The 19,881-nt window shown below is 37.5% G+C and overlaps 2 protein-coding genes across 2 annotated transcripts; both read right to left on the bottom strand.

Moving 5' to 3' along the window:
• Nucleotides 1-584: 584 nt before the first annotated feature.
• LOC105696642 (adenylate kinase isoenzyme 5) lies at nt 585-13,585 on the bottom strand. Its single transcript, XM_012419266.2, has 10 exons — nt 12,607-13,585; nt 9,241-9,408; nt 8,498-8,608; nt 6,698-6,840; nt 5,220-5,402; nt 4,503-4,622; nt 4,265-4,418; nt 3,636-3,904; nt 2,360-2,524; nt 585-2,241 (listed from the first exon to the last, which is right to left on the bottom strand). Exons 1-10 carry the CDS (start codon nt 12,626-12,628, stop codon nt 1,525-1,527), a joined length of 2,052 nt encoding a protein of 683 aa, XP_012274689.1. The 5' UTR covers nt 12,629-13,585; the 3' UTR covers nt 585-1,524.
• A 3,522-nt stretch (nt 13,586-17,107) lies between these two features.
• Nucleotides 17,108-19,675, bottom strand: LOC105696758 (E3 ubiquitin-protein ligase MARCH3). Its single transcript, XM_012419471.1, has 4 exons — nt 19,507-19,675; nt 19,153-19,316; nt 18,190-18,416; nt 17,108-17,645 (listed from the first exon to the last, which is right to left on the bottom strand). Exons 1-4 carry the CDS (start codon nt 19,643-19,645, stop codon nt 17,408-17,410), a joined length of 768 nt encoding a protein of 255 aa, XP_012274894.1. The 5' UTR covers nt 19,646-19,675; the 3' UTR covers nt 17,108-17,407.
• Nucleotides 19,676-19,881: the final 206 nt, after the last annotated feature.

Genomic DNA, 19,881 nt, shown 5'->3' with positions numbered 1-19,881 from the left:
CGCCGGTTGTGTCCTTTTCGAGGTTTAGATGGATCAATTAACAGGACCGTTTTTTTTCTTTCTTTTTCGAGTCATCATGGGTAATTCATCGCTGCAGAACCTGCTGGTAAAAGGTGTTAAATGATGTTTATTGTCACTGTGATATAACGGATGAACATAAGGTGATATATTGTACCTCGTCCACTGTTTCAGTATCAATAATAATTCTAACAATTAACGTTTGTTCAGTACACGAATATTGTAGTAAACAAATAACAGCTCTTATTGGACGAAGTGGGGAAACAGTTTACTGTTGTGTATATTTATTGCGTTCCAGTAAATTGATACATGCAACATTAAATTAAACATTTAGATTCCTGTTGTTTAGGACTAATTCAAGATAACGCTTCACGGTTATGATGGACTAAAATTTGAAGAGTAGTTTCTTTTTGTTGTTGAAATCATACGCACCTTGCTTAATTCTATCGTGAAAATAATACATTGCGGTAACACGTAATAAATGGTTAAAAAATACATCTGTTATTCTATAATGAGGTTATTTGGCTAAAACTGTTGCTAACTGATGTTTCAGTAACGAGCGACCGTAAATTCATGGTTTAATAATATTTTATACACTTTTAATCGTATAACACTAATATATAGAAATTCTCTGGTAACGGACGTAATAAAATATACGGCTTTGTAATAAATGATCATTAATGAATATGTTGTAACTGCACAATATATTCATAAAAATGTAATATATCGTAAACTATACAAAAATGTTCAAACTTCCAAGATAGTTATTTGCTCATTATAGGATATTTGTTCATGAACGGCGCAAAGTAATTTCTGGACAATGATAACAACCAATATACGCCATGACACGTAAACTTGTTTAATTACATTTTCATAGTTAACGTAATCGAATTTGTTCTTGTAAACCGTAATGCGTTGTCAGTCATATCGAAAAATTGAGGATCATCGTGATCTATAATTATAACCGATGATCAATCGATTACATTACTCGTGTATTCCAAACATCATTTATCACTAGTGAACTATTGCAACAATTTTCATTGTACACTTTTATCGAGTTAATCCCCTATTCTACGAGAGTACTTAGTATTCCACTGAGATTTTTCCGAATGTTATTCAACTAGAAAAGTGTAAATGTATTTACACTTTTGGCCCGCTTCTTATTAATTACTAATCAAGACTAATAAGTAATTTGCTTAAAGGGAATACTTTTACAAAAGTTACGGACAAATCTTAGGGGAAATAGGGTTTAATGTCGCTCTAGTGAGAATACTTCCAATTAGCACCACCTTAACTACTCCTCTATTAGCATTTGCAGTTCCACTTACTTTTTTTTTTATTTTATTAGATTATTCTAATCTATAATTCTCTTCGGTTGTAACCGCTTCAATTCAGACAAGTGCTAACCCTTCCCAGGGAATTGCAAATCCCTTAACGTGTTAACTGCGAAATTTACTTAAAGTTACTTGTTACCGACGTGTATACGCGTCGGACGCAGTTAACTATTTAAATATGAAGATCATGCTGATAGCTTTCAACCTCGTTGATCATCCTCGTTAACGGATCTTTAGTCAGATTCTTCGAGCGTTTCCCGATCTCCGGTGCGATTTTGTTACCGGGGATCCCATTCGTGAGGTGTGCGACGCCATTTTGGAGAACGTGGGCCGCCCCGTTAGCTATGCCGTTCTGATATAAAGAAACATTATCACTTTGGCGAACCACGCCATTGCCCAGGGTTGGTTTGGCGTTGGTCAGGACGCCGTTCGCTATCCTGGTGCCCCCGTTCGCCATTTGCGTAACTTTCTGGTCGGTTACGTCCTGAACCTTCCTCGAGATGGAGTCGATGCTGTTAACTGCGTTAGATATGGTGCCATTGATTAAAGAGTTCCTAGGAGGATTGGCGTCATCTTCGCGATGGGACTTGTTGCGCGCGAAATTTTGCGCCATCGTGTTCGCCATCTTGTCCACTTGGGTGGCCAATGCCCCAACGCCTCTGTCGGCACTTCTTGTGGCACTTTGTTTCTTTTTTCCTGATCCTATTATCTTTCGGCCTCCGTTGATGTTAACGGAGGCCAAGGAGTTTGGGTGCCTCCCGTCGTTGTTACGAGTAACACCCGGTAATCTGGGATTCCCTTCTTCCATGATTCGTAAACCGCGTTGCAGTTGGTACAGCGCTGCTGCAAAATCCTGCTGCACACTCGGGACGTCCGTGTCACCGTCGATCTTGAAAGAAACATGACATTCTAATGACTGCAATGTATGGAGTTGAGTATATCACAATTTCGGCTGAGATTCAGTGGTAGTATTATATATAAAAAAAGACGATGGTAACCATACGTACGATTGTCAATCGATTATCATTGTCGAGAGCTTTCAACATTGGCAGGGAGATTTCACGAAAGAGCTCCAGTCTTCTTCTAAACGAAGTTACGTTATCGTCCGGTCTGCCTCGACCCAACTGAAGTTTGGAACAATCCAACAGCACCAATGGCGGTTTTTGTCCAAACTGAAAAGGAAAAATCCTGTCTTTAGTTACGATCATACCCAAGGAATTTATACGCGCATCGTGCCCCACATTTATTTCTTAGATTACGCCTCTCGCCTTTACGAATCAATCGATCCATGCTTAACGTTCGTAAATCCCGAATTTAATTTCCTAATGTTAGCCGAACAGAGTATAGAATAAAAATTCCGATCGATAAAGAGAATATCAGAGATAAGAATTGGCAAAGTGAGCAGCAACGAGCCAGCGTTCTCTTGCAATCGTCGGTTAAAGTCATTTTCTTGGTAGAAACTTTGTATCTTCCTGTTTGTTTTTTCTGTGGTCTTTTGGTCTGTCGTCCTGTTGGGCTTTTCAATGTTCAGATTTGCCGCCGAATTCACAGCCTACAGTTTTATAACATCTTGCTCTCGCTCGGGATCGAGGGTAGAAAGTCTAGAGAAGGTGTATACTGGGAGACATCAATGCCCTCCCAACCTGCACAGGCGATGCCGTATCTGCAGGGGAGGCATTCATGTCCGCCATTGTGCACTCGGGGGTAGATGCCCCAATTTAATTTCCTAATGTTAGCCAAACAGAGTATAGAATGAAAATTCCGATCGATAAAGTGAACATCAAAGATAAGAATTGGCAAAGTGAGCAGCAACGCGCCAGCATTCTCTTGCAATCGTCGGTTAAAGTCATTTTATTGGTAGAAACTTTGTATCTTCCTGTTTGTTTTCTGTGGTCTTTTCAATGTTCAGATTTGCCGCCGATTCACGGCCTACGGTTTTATAACATCTTGCCCTCGCTCGGGATCGAGGGTAGAAGGTCTAGAGAAGGTGTACACTGGGAGACATCAGTGCCCTCCCAACCTGCACAGGCGATGCCGTATCTGCAGGGGAGGCATTCATGTCCGCCATTGTACACTGAGAGACATCGATGCCCTCTCATCCTGCACAGGCGATGCCGTATCTGCAGGGGAGGCATTCATGTCCGCCATTGTACACTAGGGGGTAGATGCCCTCGCAAAACGAGCCCCAAAGTGTAGATTTTTCGTAAAAGTTTAGAAAGGTCTAGGGAAAACGAAGAGACCTCTAAAAGCCGAATTGTTCCTAAGTGACTACGACGGACTCACCTTGTTCTCGAACTCCTGAACTTGGTTAATGTCTCTAGGGAATCCATCCAAGAGTATGCCGTCCGTGTCGCGATTCAGAATCACCTGCTGTTCCACCAGTTGCATTGCCACGTCTTGAGGGACCATTCCACCGGAAACTATCGCCTCGTTTACCACCGGATTCGAGGAGGCCATATTGCGCAGCAATCCACCTATGCTAACGTGAACCCACCCTGGGATATTTCTGACTGCCTGGGTGCATAGTGTTGCCTTGTTGCTTCCGGGACCACCTTTAAATCGATCACAATATTACCACGTGTTACATTAACGTAGAGGGGCCGCAGAGGTGGCGGTAAGCGCCAAATACTTTATTAACTTAATTGCAGAATTTGTTGGCGGCACCGGGGGTTATCGTCGGCAATCACTAACAGTAAGTTTGTGTTGTAAATAGGCTACCAGGGTAAAAATTAATAGGGTGAAAACACTGAGAACCTAGGTTCTGACATTCATGAAATTTCATTTTCTTTTCTTTTTTTTTTTTATAAGAAATTTTTTAACTGCTAGGACTGCCAACTATTACCGACGCTTCGATTAGCAGCCATTTCTGGTCAGATAAGTTGAAACGCATTATGGATTTTTTTCTTGCTCACCTATCACCCATATGAATAAGGGAATCCCTTTTCTGGGCTTATCTGCTGTCTTTGATGGATGCACGTTATCAGCTGGTGACGGTGGCGTAATTTCTGCTACGACTATTTGTTTCGCCGGCGGTGAAACTGGGACCGTCGTTCTTTCCACTTGCACCTGAAAGAAAGGAAGTTGGATGTCGAGAAATTTATTAATCGCGGAAATTTTAATGTTTTATCTCTTCTCGAGTTGCTTTCATACTTCTGCTTCCACTGATTGTGGAACTTCCGATTTCGGATTTTCTTCTGGCACTCTTAATATCCTCATCACGGCGTCTCGGAAGTCGACGTAAACTTCGCTCGGATTTCTCTCGCCGTTTATCTGCAATTGATTTAATTCTAATTATTGCAATGTTGCTATAAAAAAAATATGCCTTCTTTTCTTAATTTAGTTTAAATCGACAACCATTCTGTTATCAACATAAGCGGGAGCGATATCATATTTTTTTACACGGAAGGTGCTTTTGTTCAGATTCCCCTTATCAATGAAATTAAAATCCAAGAATATGAATATTCCCAAATTTGGAAAACGATGATATTCTTCATAGGAATACTAAACTCAACATTGTTCATCATGGTTCAATTTTTGTCTTAAGACGAAATGTTGCTATAAAAAAATATGCCTTCTTTTCTTAATTTAGTTTAAATCGACAACCATTCTGTTATCAAGAGACGCGGTAGCGATATCATATTTTTTTACACGGAAGGTATTTTGTTGAGATTCACCTTATCAATGAAAATAAAATCCAAGAACACGAATATTCCCAAATTTGGAAAACGAAGAGATTTCTGATAGAAGTACTAAACTCAACATTGTTCGTCATGATTCAGTTTTTCAAGGCATTATCATTTACGTCGCAAAACATTGCTCTTAGGGAATATGTAGAAAAGAAAAAAAAAATGGAAAATGAGAACTCACCGCCAATAACATTCCGCTCTGGTCAAAATATTCGGCAACCGGCATGACGTTTCTATAGAAATTTTGAAGCTCCATTCTGGCCAGTCTCAAAATTACTTGACCTAATTGGGCGCCATAATTGATTTGTCTTTCCAGGAGTTCCTGCCTCCAGGATACAAGTACGACGCCGTTCACTATTTGTATCTGCAAAATGAAATATATCCCAAGGGATATGTTAAACAAATCTACCGGACATATAATAAAAATTCCCCATGGTTAATATAAAATACTAACATGAAAATAAATCAATTAAATAAAGCCGTGAGTTTTGTCATTCTAAAGTGAATATAAATTAATTCAGATTCTGAAAGATGGTAATTGAAAATATTTTGGTAGCGATGAGTACACTGAGAAAAAAAAACAATATCATCGAAATAATTACTCTTAGAATTAACAAAATGTTTCTTCGGTACCATTCGAAGAAACATTTCTTTGGTTCGATGAATTCTTCTTTTTTTTTTTCGGTGTACTTATAACGAGATGGGTATCTGTAAGGCTTTTATGACTCAATGAGTGCAACCGAATGTTTCAATAATTTTCAATTAGTTTAAAGAATGTTTATTCGGGGAAGTCGAGACGTGGTCGGAATCTGTGGACGTATTATTGGATCTTCGGTCTCGATTCTGCCCTCTTCTTCTGGGATGTGCTTATTTTAGGCTTTTTGTCCTGGCAATTGGGTATTCCTGGACAAAGTCCACGCGTGTCCTCGCCAATATCGATCATTTATGCTGTAAGGCCGACGGAAATATCCATTACTTTTCCGGGACAGGGCGAAAATAATTGACATCCCGGCCATTCGCGAATTATCGGCACGTGTGCATTGTGTTTAGTCGCCGGCACTCCTTTGCAGGAATTTAGGTATTTTTTTTATATCATCTTAAGGATCCTTCTGGACCCTTAGGATGATACGGAAGGCGCTGAGAAATTTAATCCAGATCAATAAATTAAATTTCATTTATTAATTGATTTATCGGCACGTGTGCATTGGGTTTAGTCGCCGGCACTCCTTTGCAGGAATTTAGGTATTTTTTTTTATATCATCTTAAGGATCCTTCTGGACCCTTAGGATGATATGAAAGTAAATGAAATGACGCGAACATCTGACCAATTTCATTACAATGAAATTTGACAATGTTAGAACGTGATTCATCCAGGTTAATCAATATTTACGCGTGTATGGAATTCTTAAACAAATAGTGTCAGCTCAGATGCAAATTGGTTAACCCTTAGGGTGCTAAGCACTTTCGGCGTATGGGCGAATTTCGTCAGGGCGTGCTAGCGATATTCGACCAAACGTCGGATGCACATATGCGTCGACAGCGCTCAAAGGGTTAAAAGAAATGACGCGAACATTTGACCGATTTCATAAGAATTTAATGAAACAATGTTGCATGCGTTTACATTAACAATTGTAGGGGGGGAATTTACATTAATCTTACCTTTTCGGAATATTCAACGACGTCTCGCATATTCCGTGGATATCCGCTAACCAAAAATGTCTTCGCTCCTGGCGACATTTTCATTTCGAGCATCAAAACCTCCGTCACGGTTTTGCTGCTCAATTGGCTGAAATCTTGCATATCTGTAAAGATAAAAGAATATTTATTTAATAAAGAGAATTACTTCTCCCCGCGGTGCACCAATGATTAACGTGATTTTTCAGAAAATAAACATTGTTCATATTTATTCACGATTGTACGATGATTAATAAAGTAAAGTAAAGTATGATAAAGAATAATTATAGTTTAGATTCTGTTTAATGAACTTAATTATTTCATGTTTTGTGTAATCGGAAGTATTTCAGGGGTACGAATAAAAAAAAAATGAAATCTCATTGTTGGATTGCACCAATGATTAACATGATTTTTCAGAAAATAAACATTGTTCATATTTATTCACGATTGTGCGATGATTAATAAAGTAAAGTATGATAAAGAATAATTATATTTTAGATTCTGTTCAATGAAGTTAATTATTTCACGTTTTGTGTAATCGGAAGTATTTCAGGGGTACGAATAATGAAAACAAATGAAATCTCATCGTTGGATAGGTCGTGCACTTTAACTAGAATGTATGTGATTAAACATAAACTTCAAATGGAATAAGTGAGATTAAACATGTTCGCTTCTGCACGATTCGACGATGAAGTCCGATTAAACATGCCCATAACTCTACGTGACAAATTGAAACAAATGATTGTATCGAATCAAATTGAGCTGGTATTGAACATGCTAACATGATCTTGTTTTTTTTTCAAGCCGTTTTTTAATCGCACAGTGTATAAAACAATGTTGGCTCTTCGTGCCGGAAACTGTGAAATGGTAAATTAAAAATAAATCAAACAGTTGAAGAAAAACGAGCGCGATTAAAAAATGCCATATGTAAAATGAAACTTCTTTTAATTGATTAATAACCATTAAAAAGAAACGGCCGATCATATGCGAATGTCATTAAATAGAATTACGAATCGAGCAAAAGAATTATTCTTCTTGAGACAATTGTCCACATTAAAACCCTGTTATTATTGAATATAAATTCGTAAGCACGTTAAATTCCGTTTTAATTCTGAATATTGTTGTGCGGCTCAGTTGAAATCTCGCGCAAATGTATTTGGCTCGAAACTCTACCAAGTTCCTTGATCGTCTGGTAAATATTGCGTATCGCGAAATGACAGTACGCAGATGACATTAATATGGGATAACCGCGTGAGGAATGGTGAAAAAAGACTGTATTCATATATCGATTACTGGGAAATCGATTCTCGACGTTTAGTATATTATGCATAGTCGTTCGCACGCTCGCTGTGAAGTATACTTCACCGTCGTAATACCCCACTTCTACGTCTGATCCCATTGATCGAAGATAATTACGGATTTCGTCCAGTCCTCGGTTCTTTTCCTTCGTTTTTTTAACATTTCATCGTTCCATCACTCTACGATTAAATGTCTGATATAGGTACAACCTCTTGGCGATAGAAAATATATTGAACAATGCTCCCTACTCGGACAAATGTATTAAACAATACTTTCCACTCATATAAATGTATTAAATAATACTCCCCATTCACGCAAATATATTAAACAATACTCGTCGTAATATCCCACTTTTACATCTCCTCGGTTCTTTTCCTTATTTTTTTTTAACATTTTATCGTTTCATCACTCTACGATTAAATGTCTATGGTATGGTGTATGGTATTTTTCGAAAATATGGATTGTGACGATTTAACATTTTCTTACCATTACCCAACGCGTACTGTTGAAGAAGATCCGTCATGTTGATATGCGTGATTCCTTTTGTTTCTTGCGTTAATGTATCACAATGGGTCACCTTTCCGCTGCCAGGACCCCCTGGGAACATAAAATATCATATTTTATTCATATCTCATTTTTTTGCTTTTGTAAGGCTAATTCATCTCATTTCGTTAAACGTCATCTTACGATAAACAATCAAGTGCAATGATTAAGAGCTCGTCTACATAACGCGCTTTCAAACACTAGTTTTAACCCTTTGAACACGGAGCCATTTCGACATACGGGCGAAATTCGTCTGACCGTGCAGGCAATATTCGACCAAACGTCGGGCGCCTTTAAGCGCTCTTAATAGCCAAAGGGTTAACCGTCATTTTTTCTCTATGAGAATATAAAACGGGCCGATTTTAACGGCTAGTTTTCTATATCCGCGAAAATAGAAGAACTTGGAGAGATTCATTGAGCTTTCTGGACGATTTAATATATCGTTATAATAGTTAACTCTTTGAACACGGAGCCCTTTCGACATACGGGCGAAATTCGTCTGACCGTGCAGGCAATATTCGACCAAACGTCGGGCGCCTTTAGGCCCTCTTAGTAGCCAAAGGGTTAAAACGCACTAAGTGAGCAGACCCTTAATATTAAATCCGAACCGTTTAGTAGAATTAAAAGACTCTTAAAAGAACTTAGAAATATATATATATATATATGCGATTATTATTAACGCTCACCAAGTACGAAAATGACGGGAACCTTTGGCGTTTCAAATTTGACCGGGCCGACGTTTTGCATCGGGAAATTTCCTTCTGGTGGCGTTGCCAAAAGTCCTGCTTCTCCTCGCCATTTTCCCGCACTTCGAGCATCCCCGTCGTCGTATACCTGCGATCCATCTTGTTGCTCTGCAATGACAAAAGTCCTCCACTATTTCAATCTGACATACGCGATACTTATACCCGGTTAAATCATCGATTACCTAATCGTAGGTTAAAGTTAACGTAATCGTACAATATATAAATTTACGATTTCTTGTAAATCTTACATTACATAAATTTACGATTTCTTGTAAATCGTACAGTATATAAATTTACAATTTCTTGTAAATCGTACAATACATAAATTTACGATTTCCTGTAAATCTTACAGTATATAAATTACGATTTCTTGTAAATCGTGCAATATATAAATTTACGATTTCTTGTAAATCTTACAGTATATAAATTTACGATTTCTTGTAAATCGTACAATATATAAATTTACGACTTGTATATCTTACAGTATATAAATTTACGATTTCTTGTAAATCGTACAATATATAAATTTACGACTTGTATATCTTACAGTATATAAATTACGATTTCTTGTAAATCGTACAGTATATAAATTTACAATTTCTTTTAAATCTTACAGTATATAAATTACGATTTCTTGTAAATCGTACAATATATATAAACAGCTGATAATCCAAGGTAGAAAATAAAATTGATTTATGTATTCGCTAATAAATTTCCGGCGTAAGTGGTTAATAACCGTTTGAAAGAAACTGCACACGGCATTGTTCTTTGGGTCACGAAGTCGTTCCCTCGTTCCCGATTACCGGAATCGATACTACTTGCTCCGATGCCCGAGGATCGATATTAATTGAGCTCGATGTACATGTTCACATACAGGTACAATGAACCAACTTTCCCATTTCGTAAAGTCCCTTGGAACTTTCGGTCATTAAACTACGGACAAATAAGATAATTGCAAATTGTTCCTTGACCCTCGGCACATTAAACTGTGTTCTAAAGTTCGTTTCATTTTTTAATTCAAGTTAAGGTGATATGAAAGAGTCCGCCTATATAAACATTGTTCATATTTATTCACGATTGTGCGATGATTAATAAAGTAAAGTATGATAAAGAATAATTATATTTTAGATTCTGTTTAATGAACTTAATTATTTCATGTTTTGTGTAATCGGAAGTATTTCAGGGGTACGAATAAAAAAAAAATGAAATCTCATTGTTGGATTGCACCAATGATTAACANGGATAAATGAACGAATTTTTCTTTAAAAATTATATTTCATAGTATCAAAACTATTCCGAGGGACACCATTTTCACGTGGTGAGGTTTCACACGTTTCGGTGGAGTTTTGAAAAAAATTCTATAAACAATTTGACGTTTCGAAGGCCTCCACTTTCCTATCATCTTAAAGATGACGTTTTAGGCATTCGTTTGTTTTTATGAAGAAGAATTATTTTTCGATAACTTTTTTTAATGAATGCCTGGTAAAGACAATTGCGTACTGGAGGTGTATGGTTAACAGGAATCTGAATATTTCCTCTTACATGTCATCGATGCAAATTATGTACTATAAGTAAAAATTATGTACGCGAGGCAGCCAATTTGCGATGCAATCGTCAATAGTCAATATAACGCTTATGCGTTCTTGTAGTATATAAAATTCATAAGAGTCTAGTTTAGTTCAAGGCGATGCGAAGTCGCAACTGTTGTCCTCTAAAATAGGTAACAAATGTCAATCTAATTTCTTATTTTTATTTTTTTTTTTTTTCAAGGTAAATCAATGACTTATCTGAAAACAGAAAAGAAGAATCCTGAATATAGCCATGGAAATCTAAGCGAAAAGAAGCATAATTATTTTCTGTTAATAATTTCGTTTTTTTTTTTAACGATGTAAAAGTACACGTATTGTTCAGCTAAAGCTATAACGCGTATAAATGTATATTTTTAAAACAAAGTAATATTTTGATAATTTAACATCAACGCTGTAATGGCATAAGGACATCAGAAAATGATTTGCGTAGAAATCGAGGGAGTGTTAATTAATGTTAGATTAACAATGGGAAGATTCCTCGACAAAATGGAAATAATTTAATATGTCTCAGCTTGACACCACTTATGTTGTAATCAATCTCAAGTATATTTTTCACTTTAATTTATTTTCCAACAGGCGATTGTTTATTTTTTTTCATTTTATATAAATGTTACGAAAGTCTTTCATATAATCCCCATGAGTTTGAAAATGATCTAACAATAGTTTAGGCAATATGCGTTACCTCATGGAGTCACTAGACTATGCATTGGCAATATCTATTAATGTCATATTTGTATTAATAACAATTTTTATTGGCATAGTGACGCACGCTACTGTAATTGCAACGTACATGAAAACATGTTTTCCTTTTAAGAAATCGCTCGAAGACGGATCGATTGCTTTCCACATCGCAATGTATGTGCTTCTTTAATTCCAGACTTCATTTATTGACTCGACATACATTATCCTAACATAACTTCGCTTTCCAAATGATCAATAATGGTTCTTCAATTAATATATCGTAATGTCTTATGATAAAATGAAAATGCCGCATGAAAAACACCCCTTCGTTAACCTTTTTAAACATCATCAATATTAATATTATAAAACAATGTCAAGTTGACAAGTACTTGATTCCCTAAGGAATTATATTAATTCATATTAATTCATCTTTTTTTTGTCTAATTCAATTCATCGGCGGAGTTCGAAGTTAGTTATTTGACGGATGAGCTTAATGACGTTATAGTTATTTTTATTTTATTTTTCATAATTAATATAATACATGGCCCGAAACCTTCGTACATTTATGTCTGTGTCAAAGGTGCAATTTACTTGTTAAGAAAAATAACGATTCTATGAAAGACATACGACTTTAGCGCACATAAAGTGTGACCACGTGACACGCTCCGACGCCATTTTGTTTCTCCTTCACATGCTAAGTAGGAAGATAAAACGTAATTTCTCTACCAAATTGCATTAAAAGTTGCAGATACTTTGACATGCTTTTTTTTATTAATAAAGACACTTAACGGAGGCTAGTATTTTATTTATCATTATATTTATCATTTACTATTACAGGCTAGACATACATTTTACATGTAACGTAACATACGTTACATAGATGTAAAATTGATATTACCATTTTCTACTCAGTATACAACACTAATATAAAATGAATAATGTTCTTCAAAATTTAGATGGAGAATTGTTGGATTTGAGGTCGTCTTAAATAATGAAGAACTAACGATATGGAATGAATTAGGGTGAAAATACTGACCAGTGTCCAGGCAAATGCCCATAGTAGGTCGTTCGACGAGCGGCGAGATCTTTTCACGGCCATTTACTCACATTCTTCGATCACCCCCTTTTAAAACCCTCGGGATTCTCCAGAACTTCCTACAGCCCTTTACATTCAAAGTAATCCCGGCGAATCACCCGCGGAACTTGTCCAACTTTCCCGTAAGTCACTTTAGATTAACCCTCTGGTAACTAAGAGCGCCTAAAGGCGTCCGACGTTTGGTCGAATATTGCCCGCACGGTCATGCGAATCTCGCCCATATGTCGAAATGGCTCCGTGTCCAAAGGGTTAAAGCCATTCCTTCCAGCGTCACATATCGTCGCGTATAATCTTCCAAGAGGCATTAACAAATATCTATTCCTTCCCAAAACGGAATTGAAGTGACAAAGAAAAATGTGCAATAAAAGTGCAAACTCTCCCACCAACTCAACGATTATTCCCCCGTCTATACAATGTAAATAATATTTCCCATCCGTTAATAATAAACTAAACGAAATCAGAGGAGGGTGTAGGTGATTAAAATAACCTTTCCTCGATTTGGAATTTTTCCCAAATGAAATTAAAACGATAAGATTTATAATCTCCCTAAGGCCCGTCGTACGCGTACTGCAAAATAGACGAGTGATATCGAAATTCCCCAAAGTAGTCTAGGAGTGATAAATCAGCCACGGGAATTCGCTCCACTCCGCGTCTCGGTTTTTCCGCCTCATTTTCGTTTCCGGATATTGTTTTTTTTTTATTTTTTTTTCACTGAGAGGCCGGCATTTTGACCTCCACTTTTGACTTTGTCTTACACGACCGCCACTTGACGCGTTTCGACGTCGGGACGCTCACCGACACACGTTTAATAGCGTCGGTTTGGATTTCGTCCGTTCGTTGCGTGAATTCTCCTCACTCTTTCGACTTTTCGAGTCGATTATCTATCGCGAGCGATTCGAGCTTTCGACTTTCCACGAGGCGATGCACCGAGCCCGGGCTTTTCGCAGCTTTTGATCGCGACGTGACTAACGCTTAACGTATAGGCACTTTCGTCGCCATGGAAACGCGCACGCGCCATGGAGTCGTGTGCGTACCCCCGTGACTGTGTGTCACTCCGGTCACGTGGTCGCGTCACGTGGTCGCGTCACGTGGTCGCGTCACGTGGTCGCGTCACGTGGTCGCGTCACGTGGTCGCGTCACGTGGTCGCGTCACGTGACAACTGAGAAAAGGGTTACTTGGGAAAGACCTATAGCGTCGTTTATTGACCGAAACTGTCAAAACTGACTTGTCAAGTTTGCGTAAAAGCATTCAAGACCGTTTCTGACTTTAAGGATATTGTTACTTTATGAAATGTTCATATGGGATTAGGGTAAAAATGGCCAGTAAACACGAAATGGTGGGAACACACGTTAAGAAATGATGTAAAACTGTTGAGAGTAATCGTGTTAAGTGTGTTGAATGAAATGTTTATTTCTTATATCGATTTGTGTTCGATTTTTATCAATAGTGACCTATTGTGCGACCTGGTACCGACGGAACCGCCTATCATTCAACTCTGTACATTGAAGGACCATTACCATTTGTACCGGATATCCGGAGCTGGCTTCGATATTCCTTCATTGGTAATACTTGAGACTTAGATTAATTATGGCAGCGACCTTTCGAAGGTTTGGCCTCCATTTAACTCTCGTTGACAATAGACGCGTATATTATCCCTACACTTCAAGGAGACCCAATATATATAATATAAAAATAGGTTTCGACGGTTCATAAATGATAAGTGCCATTTATAATAAATTAGTTAGTTAGTATTATTAATCGAAGGTTTGGCCTCCATTTAACTCTCGTTGACAATAGACGCGTATATACCTACACTTCAAGGAGACCTAATATAAATAATATAAAAATAGGTTTCGACGGTTGATAAATGATAAGTGCCATTTATAATAAATTACTCCCCTCGGTTTTATACTCCAAAGGGGGGCAATGTGTTCTTCGGTTGTCAAAGGATTCCTGAAAATTGACCCATTGTTAACGACATGCAAACAGGGTCTATCGACTGGCAGGAATAATTAATCAATCGTCGTCTTAGATCTATGGGAAAATTATACCTTTCCCGCTAAGCTATCCTTAGCTTGGTATGATAAGAAGTCCTTGGAAGTAGGCTAAGTGCTTATGTAGGTCTCAAAAATAAAAATCCTCCTATACAGGTCTGTGAAATGAAACCACTCCTTGCTCTAACAAGGAAGGTACCTGAGATGTCCCCCTCCGATTTTGTTCATTTTTAAATATGTTATAGAGGACTAAAATCTAAGGGATCCGTGTTTTTTTTTTTATCGGTGGATAAACACTTTTAGGGGGTGAAATCAGGCTTCAAGGTTGGCCGTGCAAGGGGGTGAATTGGCTGTCTCATATAAAAACTCTCGACCGATTTTCATGAAACAACCGTCAAAGTGTAGGGAATGAAGAATTATGAAACATGCATTTGGAATTTTTCGACAAAATTCTTATTTAACCCTCTGAACACGGGGCCATTTTGACATATGGGCGAAATTCGTCTGACCGTGCAGGCAATATTGGACCTGAAATCAGACTTCAAGGTTGGCCGTGCAAGGGGGTGAATTGGCTGTCTCATATAAAAGCTCTCGACCGATTTTCATGAAACAACCGTCAAAATGTAGAGAATGAAGAATTATGAAACATGCATTTGGAATTTTTCGACAAAATTCTTATTTAATCCTCTGAACACGGGGCCATTTTGACATATGGGCGAAATTCGTCTGACCGTGCAGACAATATTGGACCTGAAATCAGACTTCAAGGTTGGCCGTGCAAGGGGGTGAATTGGCTGTCTCATATAAAAGCTCTCGACCGATTTTCATGAAACAACCGTCAAAATGTAGGGAATGAAGAATTATGAAACATGCATTTGGAGTTTGTCGAAAAAAATTAATTTTTAAGGGGTGAGCCACCCTTTTGATTACATCTTTTACCCCTTACGCGAGCAGTAATTGCTCTATCCAAATGAAACTAGATTAATTTATAGACCAGAACAATACAAAAAAAGTTTCACTTTTCAAAGGGGTGGCTCACCCCTTAAAAATGAATTTTTGTCGAAAAATTCCAAATGCATGTTTCATAATTCTTCGTCAAAATGTAGGGAATGAAACTTTACAACGTGAATAAGGAGACTATAAGGAAGGTCCTGAAACTCATGAAATTTTAATTCTTTTCACAACACCTTAAGGTGAAGTGAAACACGTCGAGGAACTCGATCGACGTGTTTCACTTCACCTTAAGTCTTACGTCAAGAATCGCAATGTGTAAGTATCGACAAGAGTACTGAGACTTAAATAATTGAAAAGTGTAACCGTTCGGCAGCTGGTTACCTCCCATGTTTCTATGCATTGTCAAACGACAAGGCAACATGCATTGCAAACCTACCCTGCGAAAGAATGCATCTCAGTGCATTCGCCTTAAGGTGATATGAAAGAGCCTATATACATCTGAGAAGTCAAATCGTGGAGGAAATTATTCTCCTAATTGCGTGTGCCGATTCGTTTGAAATTTTACCACGGAAAAATGGAGGCCCTAAAGTAGGTCCTGAAACTTATGAAATTTCATTTTTAATGAAAAATGTATTTATTTTTTATTATGGACTAACACCAACATGGTGTGGCTCGGGCACGTTTTCAATGAATTGAAAATGAGAATGTGGAAGCCCTAATATTAATTTTTTAATAGTTGTTTAATAGTTAATAATAGTCGAAATTATTTAATAGTTCACATTACATGCCAAATTACATGAGAATGTAACCACGTCAGGTTACATTTATTGTGAACTGCAGTTTGGTACTCGGAATACTTATCGTTTGTAGGGCGCAATTTTCAACGAGTTTGAAAATGTATCAATAATTACTAAACAAAATTTCTTTGAGCCTTCCGACAGGTGTACGAATCGATTCTTCCACGCGCGACAAATGGCCTGACCTTGGAAGAAAGGTACACGTGTTTCATTAAATTTCTTAATATATTAATTAATTTTATATATCACTCGTCGTAATCTTATGAACAAGTATTTTGACTTTCAAGTGCTTCCACGTGTACCAAACTGACTTAGGTCAACTTTATCCGCAATACTATCAATACCTTAGCGATACAGTAAATGAATACCATTTTCAGGATATTAATATACCTATTTCATTTTTTAACTTCTTAAAATACAATTTATAAACGTTCTAGAGTTACTTTTGAATGTCTATAAAGAGTGCATTAGACTTCCGTTTATGTTAACACTGTTTCTCTTCATATATAAATAGTATGATGAGCTTATCAACAATTAATTAAATGTATAATCATTTTAACATTGTCATTATTATCTAAAATCGGTCGAAACAAGGCACTTTAATAAACTTTAAACCGAGTATTCATTTCCTGTACAGGTTCTTACAATGTCAAGAAAGACTCCCAATAATTCAGAGTTTGCAATTTATTTCTATAAAAAAATATATATTTACGTAAATAAGTTATCATTAAGTACAAAATTCCACGGCTTTAGTGCAGTACATTGTTGCGATTACTGTGAAGCGAAACGATGTGAGGCCATTGGTGAAAATATTCCAAATGACTTGATATGAACATGATTAGTGTAAAGACTTATACATATATACGGTACTATCTATACTAAACATATTTTCCGCGTATATCGACTAGGATAATAGAAAAAAGGCAGTCTTGTTAATTACCACAATTGTCTTCCCGACTCTGAATGTTGAACAACGCCGCCGGAAGAAATTAAATTTAAACAAAACTCGTCTGATGTTGCAAATTGTAAAGATGATCGCGATTTTGGTCGAACATCATTCCACACCAAGGAAAATGATTCACTGAACTCTCGTATCCGCTTCCGATATTATTATTGTTGTTGTTGTCGTCTTGGGGCGATTTCAAATATGGCCGCTCGACAGGTTTGTGCTTTACAAGTAACGTCACATCTTGATTTCGCCTGCACCACTGCCTCCATGATGAGAAATGAAATCTGAAGCCGGAAATGAAGAGCTGCCATGTTAATGTTGTCATAAACATTTTTACACCACTCAATAACATTCCTAGCGTAAATAAAGCGGTATTTCTTAAGCGAGGTGAGGATCATTCCGAAGAGCTTTCCATTCAAATAATTCCCGCATACAATAAATGCCCTGCATTAACGAATAACCTTTGTTGCGATGTTCGGTAAACATTTGTAAAGCACATAGTCAGAAGGTTTGTACATACAATGAATTTCAATTTGTACGCAATAATAAATGGGGTGTAAATAATCATTTTTACAGATATCATCCGTCTATGATTAGGATTTTACGGATCTATTGGTAAACATGATTGTCTTATTTCGTAATTTTATTCTATTTACTGATACACCTCATTTGCTGTAATTTCAACCATAAAGTGGATGACAAATTGACGTCATTGAGAACTGCAAAGATCTAAAAGAAACGCGACAATAAGGATTTCTCTTCTCGCCTTTGAGGAACAACTCGACGGTGGTTATAATGTTTAAGTAAAAAAAAAAAATAAATGTGTACCTCAGTGTGACGGTAAACCAGATGCAATAAGTTGCAACCAACATGCAGCAGAGTATAGCTAATCCAGTGCCTTCCCAGAAGCCTAACTTGCTGTATGCAGAGGCGCCAATGCCGCACAAATATGTCGCCATGATGCACAGTGGCGTCAACACCATCAAGCAAAGTAAATCTCCCGCTACTCCTTGAGGTCCATGTACTGATCTGGTATTCCACCATAGATAAAAGGACTAGAATTAAAAAAGAAAAACGTATTACTATACTATAATACGTTTTTTACTCCATTTTACTAAAGCGCTGTTTTCGTCTGTATGTGTGTATGTCACGAAACCAAGCGCACGTGATATATAAGAGGAGGCCCTAAACTCAGGAAATTTCATTTTTCATCGAGAATTTATTTACTTATCATGGACTGGAACCAACATGGCGGGGCCCGTTCACGTTTTCGCTGTTTTACGCTTCTTGGAGGCTTAGAATAAAAAATGAAGAGTTTCAGAACCTAGCTCGAACAATGTAGAATATCGTAGAAATGGAATATTACAGAGTTAGATGGGAAAATATGGGAAATACTTTCCCCGACGATTGCAAGAGAATGCTGGCTCGTCTCTTCGTTAACGCGGGTATTTAGAGGGAAAATTTAGTTGCTGCTAAACCTCACAGATGGCGACGTTGGTCGTAAAGTCGTTGGAATAATGAATTCCCGAGATTTCGACGGTTTTACGTCGATCTCTTCGTCGTTACTTTACCGAAATGACATAAGGAACTCTTCAGTTCGTATAATTATCAACGTGGACTGTAAAAGACTTAAACATAAATATAAATGTGGGTAACGCGACGCGCCAGCTTATGTTACCACTTGAGTACTCTAAATGACGTCACCACCGAAAAGGGTATAGATGAATTTTGATTTATCGACCTGGATTATATTTCTCAGCGCCTTTAATATCATCTTAAGTGTCTATTTACCTTTAACACCGGTTTGTTTTTTCTCTTGATCGAGTACGGGTATTTACATATCTCACAGTGATCCGTGTTAGATGTTGACAGCCACTTTTCCAAACAACTTGCGTGTATCAAGGCCAAAGTACCGGAACACTCGCAGGGATCTATTAGATCCTCCAAATTCCCATCTGCGGGAAAGAAATTCCACATATTTATCTAGGAAAAAATTATGTCATCGCATTAAAGGAATTCTTACGACGCTGGATTATATACGCCCTGAAAGCGTTTAATTATATAGCAACCTAATGTGTATTTTGGCTATATTCACTTTATACACATTTTATTCGACTGGGAATCATTGAAATGTTGTTAAACTACCTTCGTGGCAGATACGACAATTTATGGACGAAGTACTCCGCTTTTCCGGCGTCATGTTTCGCCGGAAACATGGCGACGGCGTTTCCACGTCTTCCGGTAAAACACTCTGCGTCGCTGTTGACGTTTTCGCGGTTTCCATCGTACTATTATTGCTACTCGTGGGAATTTCGAGCTGGAGACATTTATCGACCGAGTCTCCGGAGATCATTACGTGCTGTATACAGGATCAAACGTATTTAAGATGATATGAAAGGCGCTGAGAAATTTCATCCAGGTCGATAAATGAAAGTTCATCTATACCCTTTCTGGTGGTAACGTCATTTTGAATACTCAAGTGGGAACCTAAGATGGCGCGTCACTTTACCGACATTTATA

Source organism: Orussus abietinus, unplaced genomic scaffold (assembly GCF_000612105.2).
Source record: "Orussus abietinus isolate OABI.00-Male unplaced genomic scaffold, Oabi_2.0 scaffold13, whole genome shotgun sequence".
NCBI lineage: Eukaryota > Metazoa > Arthropoda > Insecta > Hymenoptera > Orussidae > Orussus > Orussus abietinus.
The sequence above is the reverse complement of the archived record's forward strand: the minus strand, read 5'-3'. Positions and strand labels throughout refer to the sequence as shown.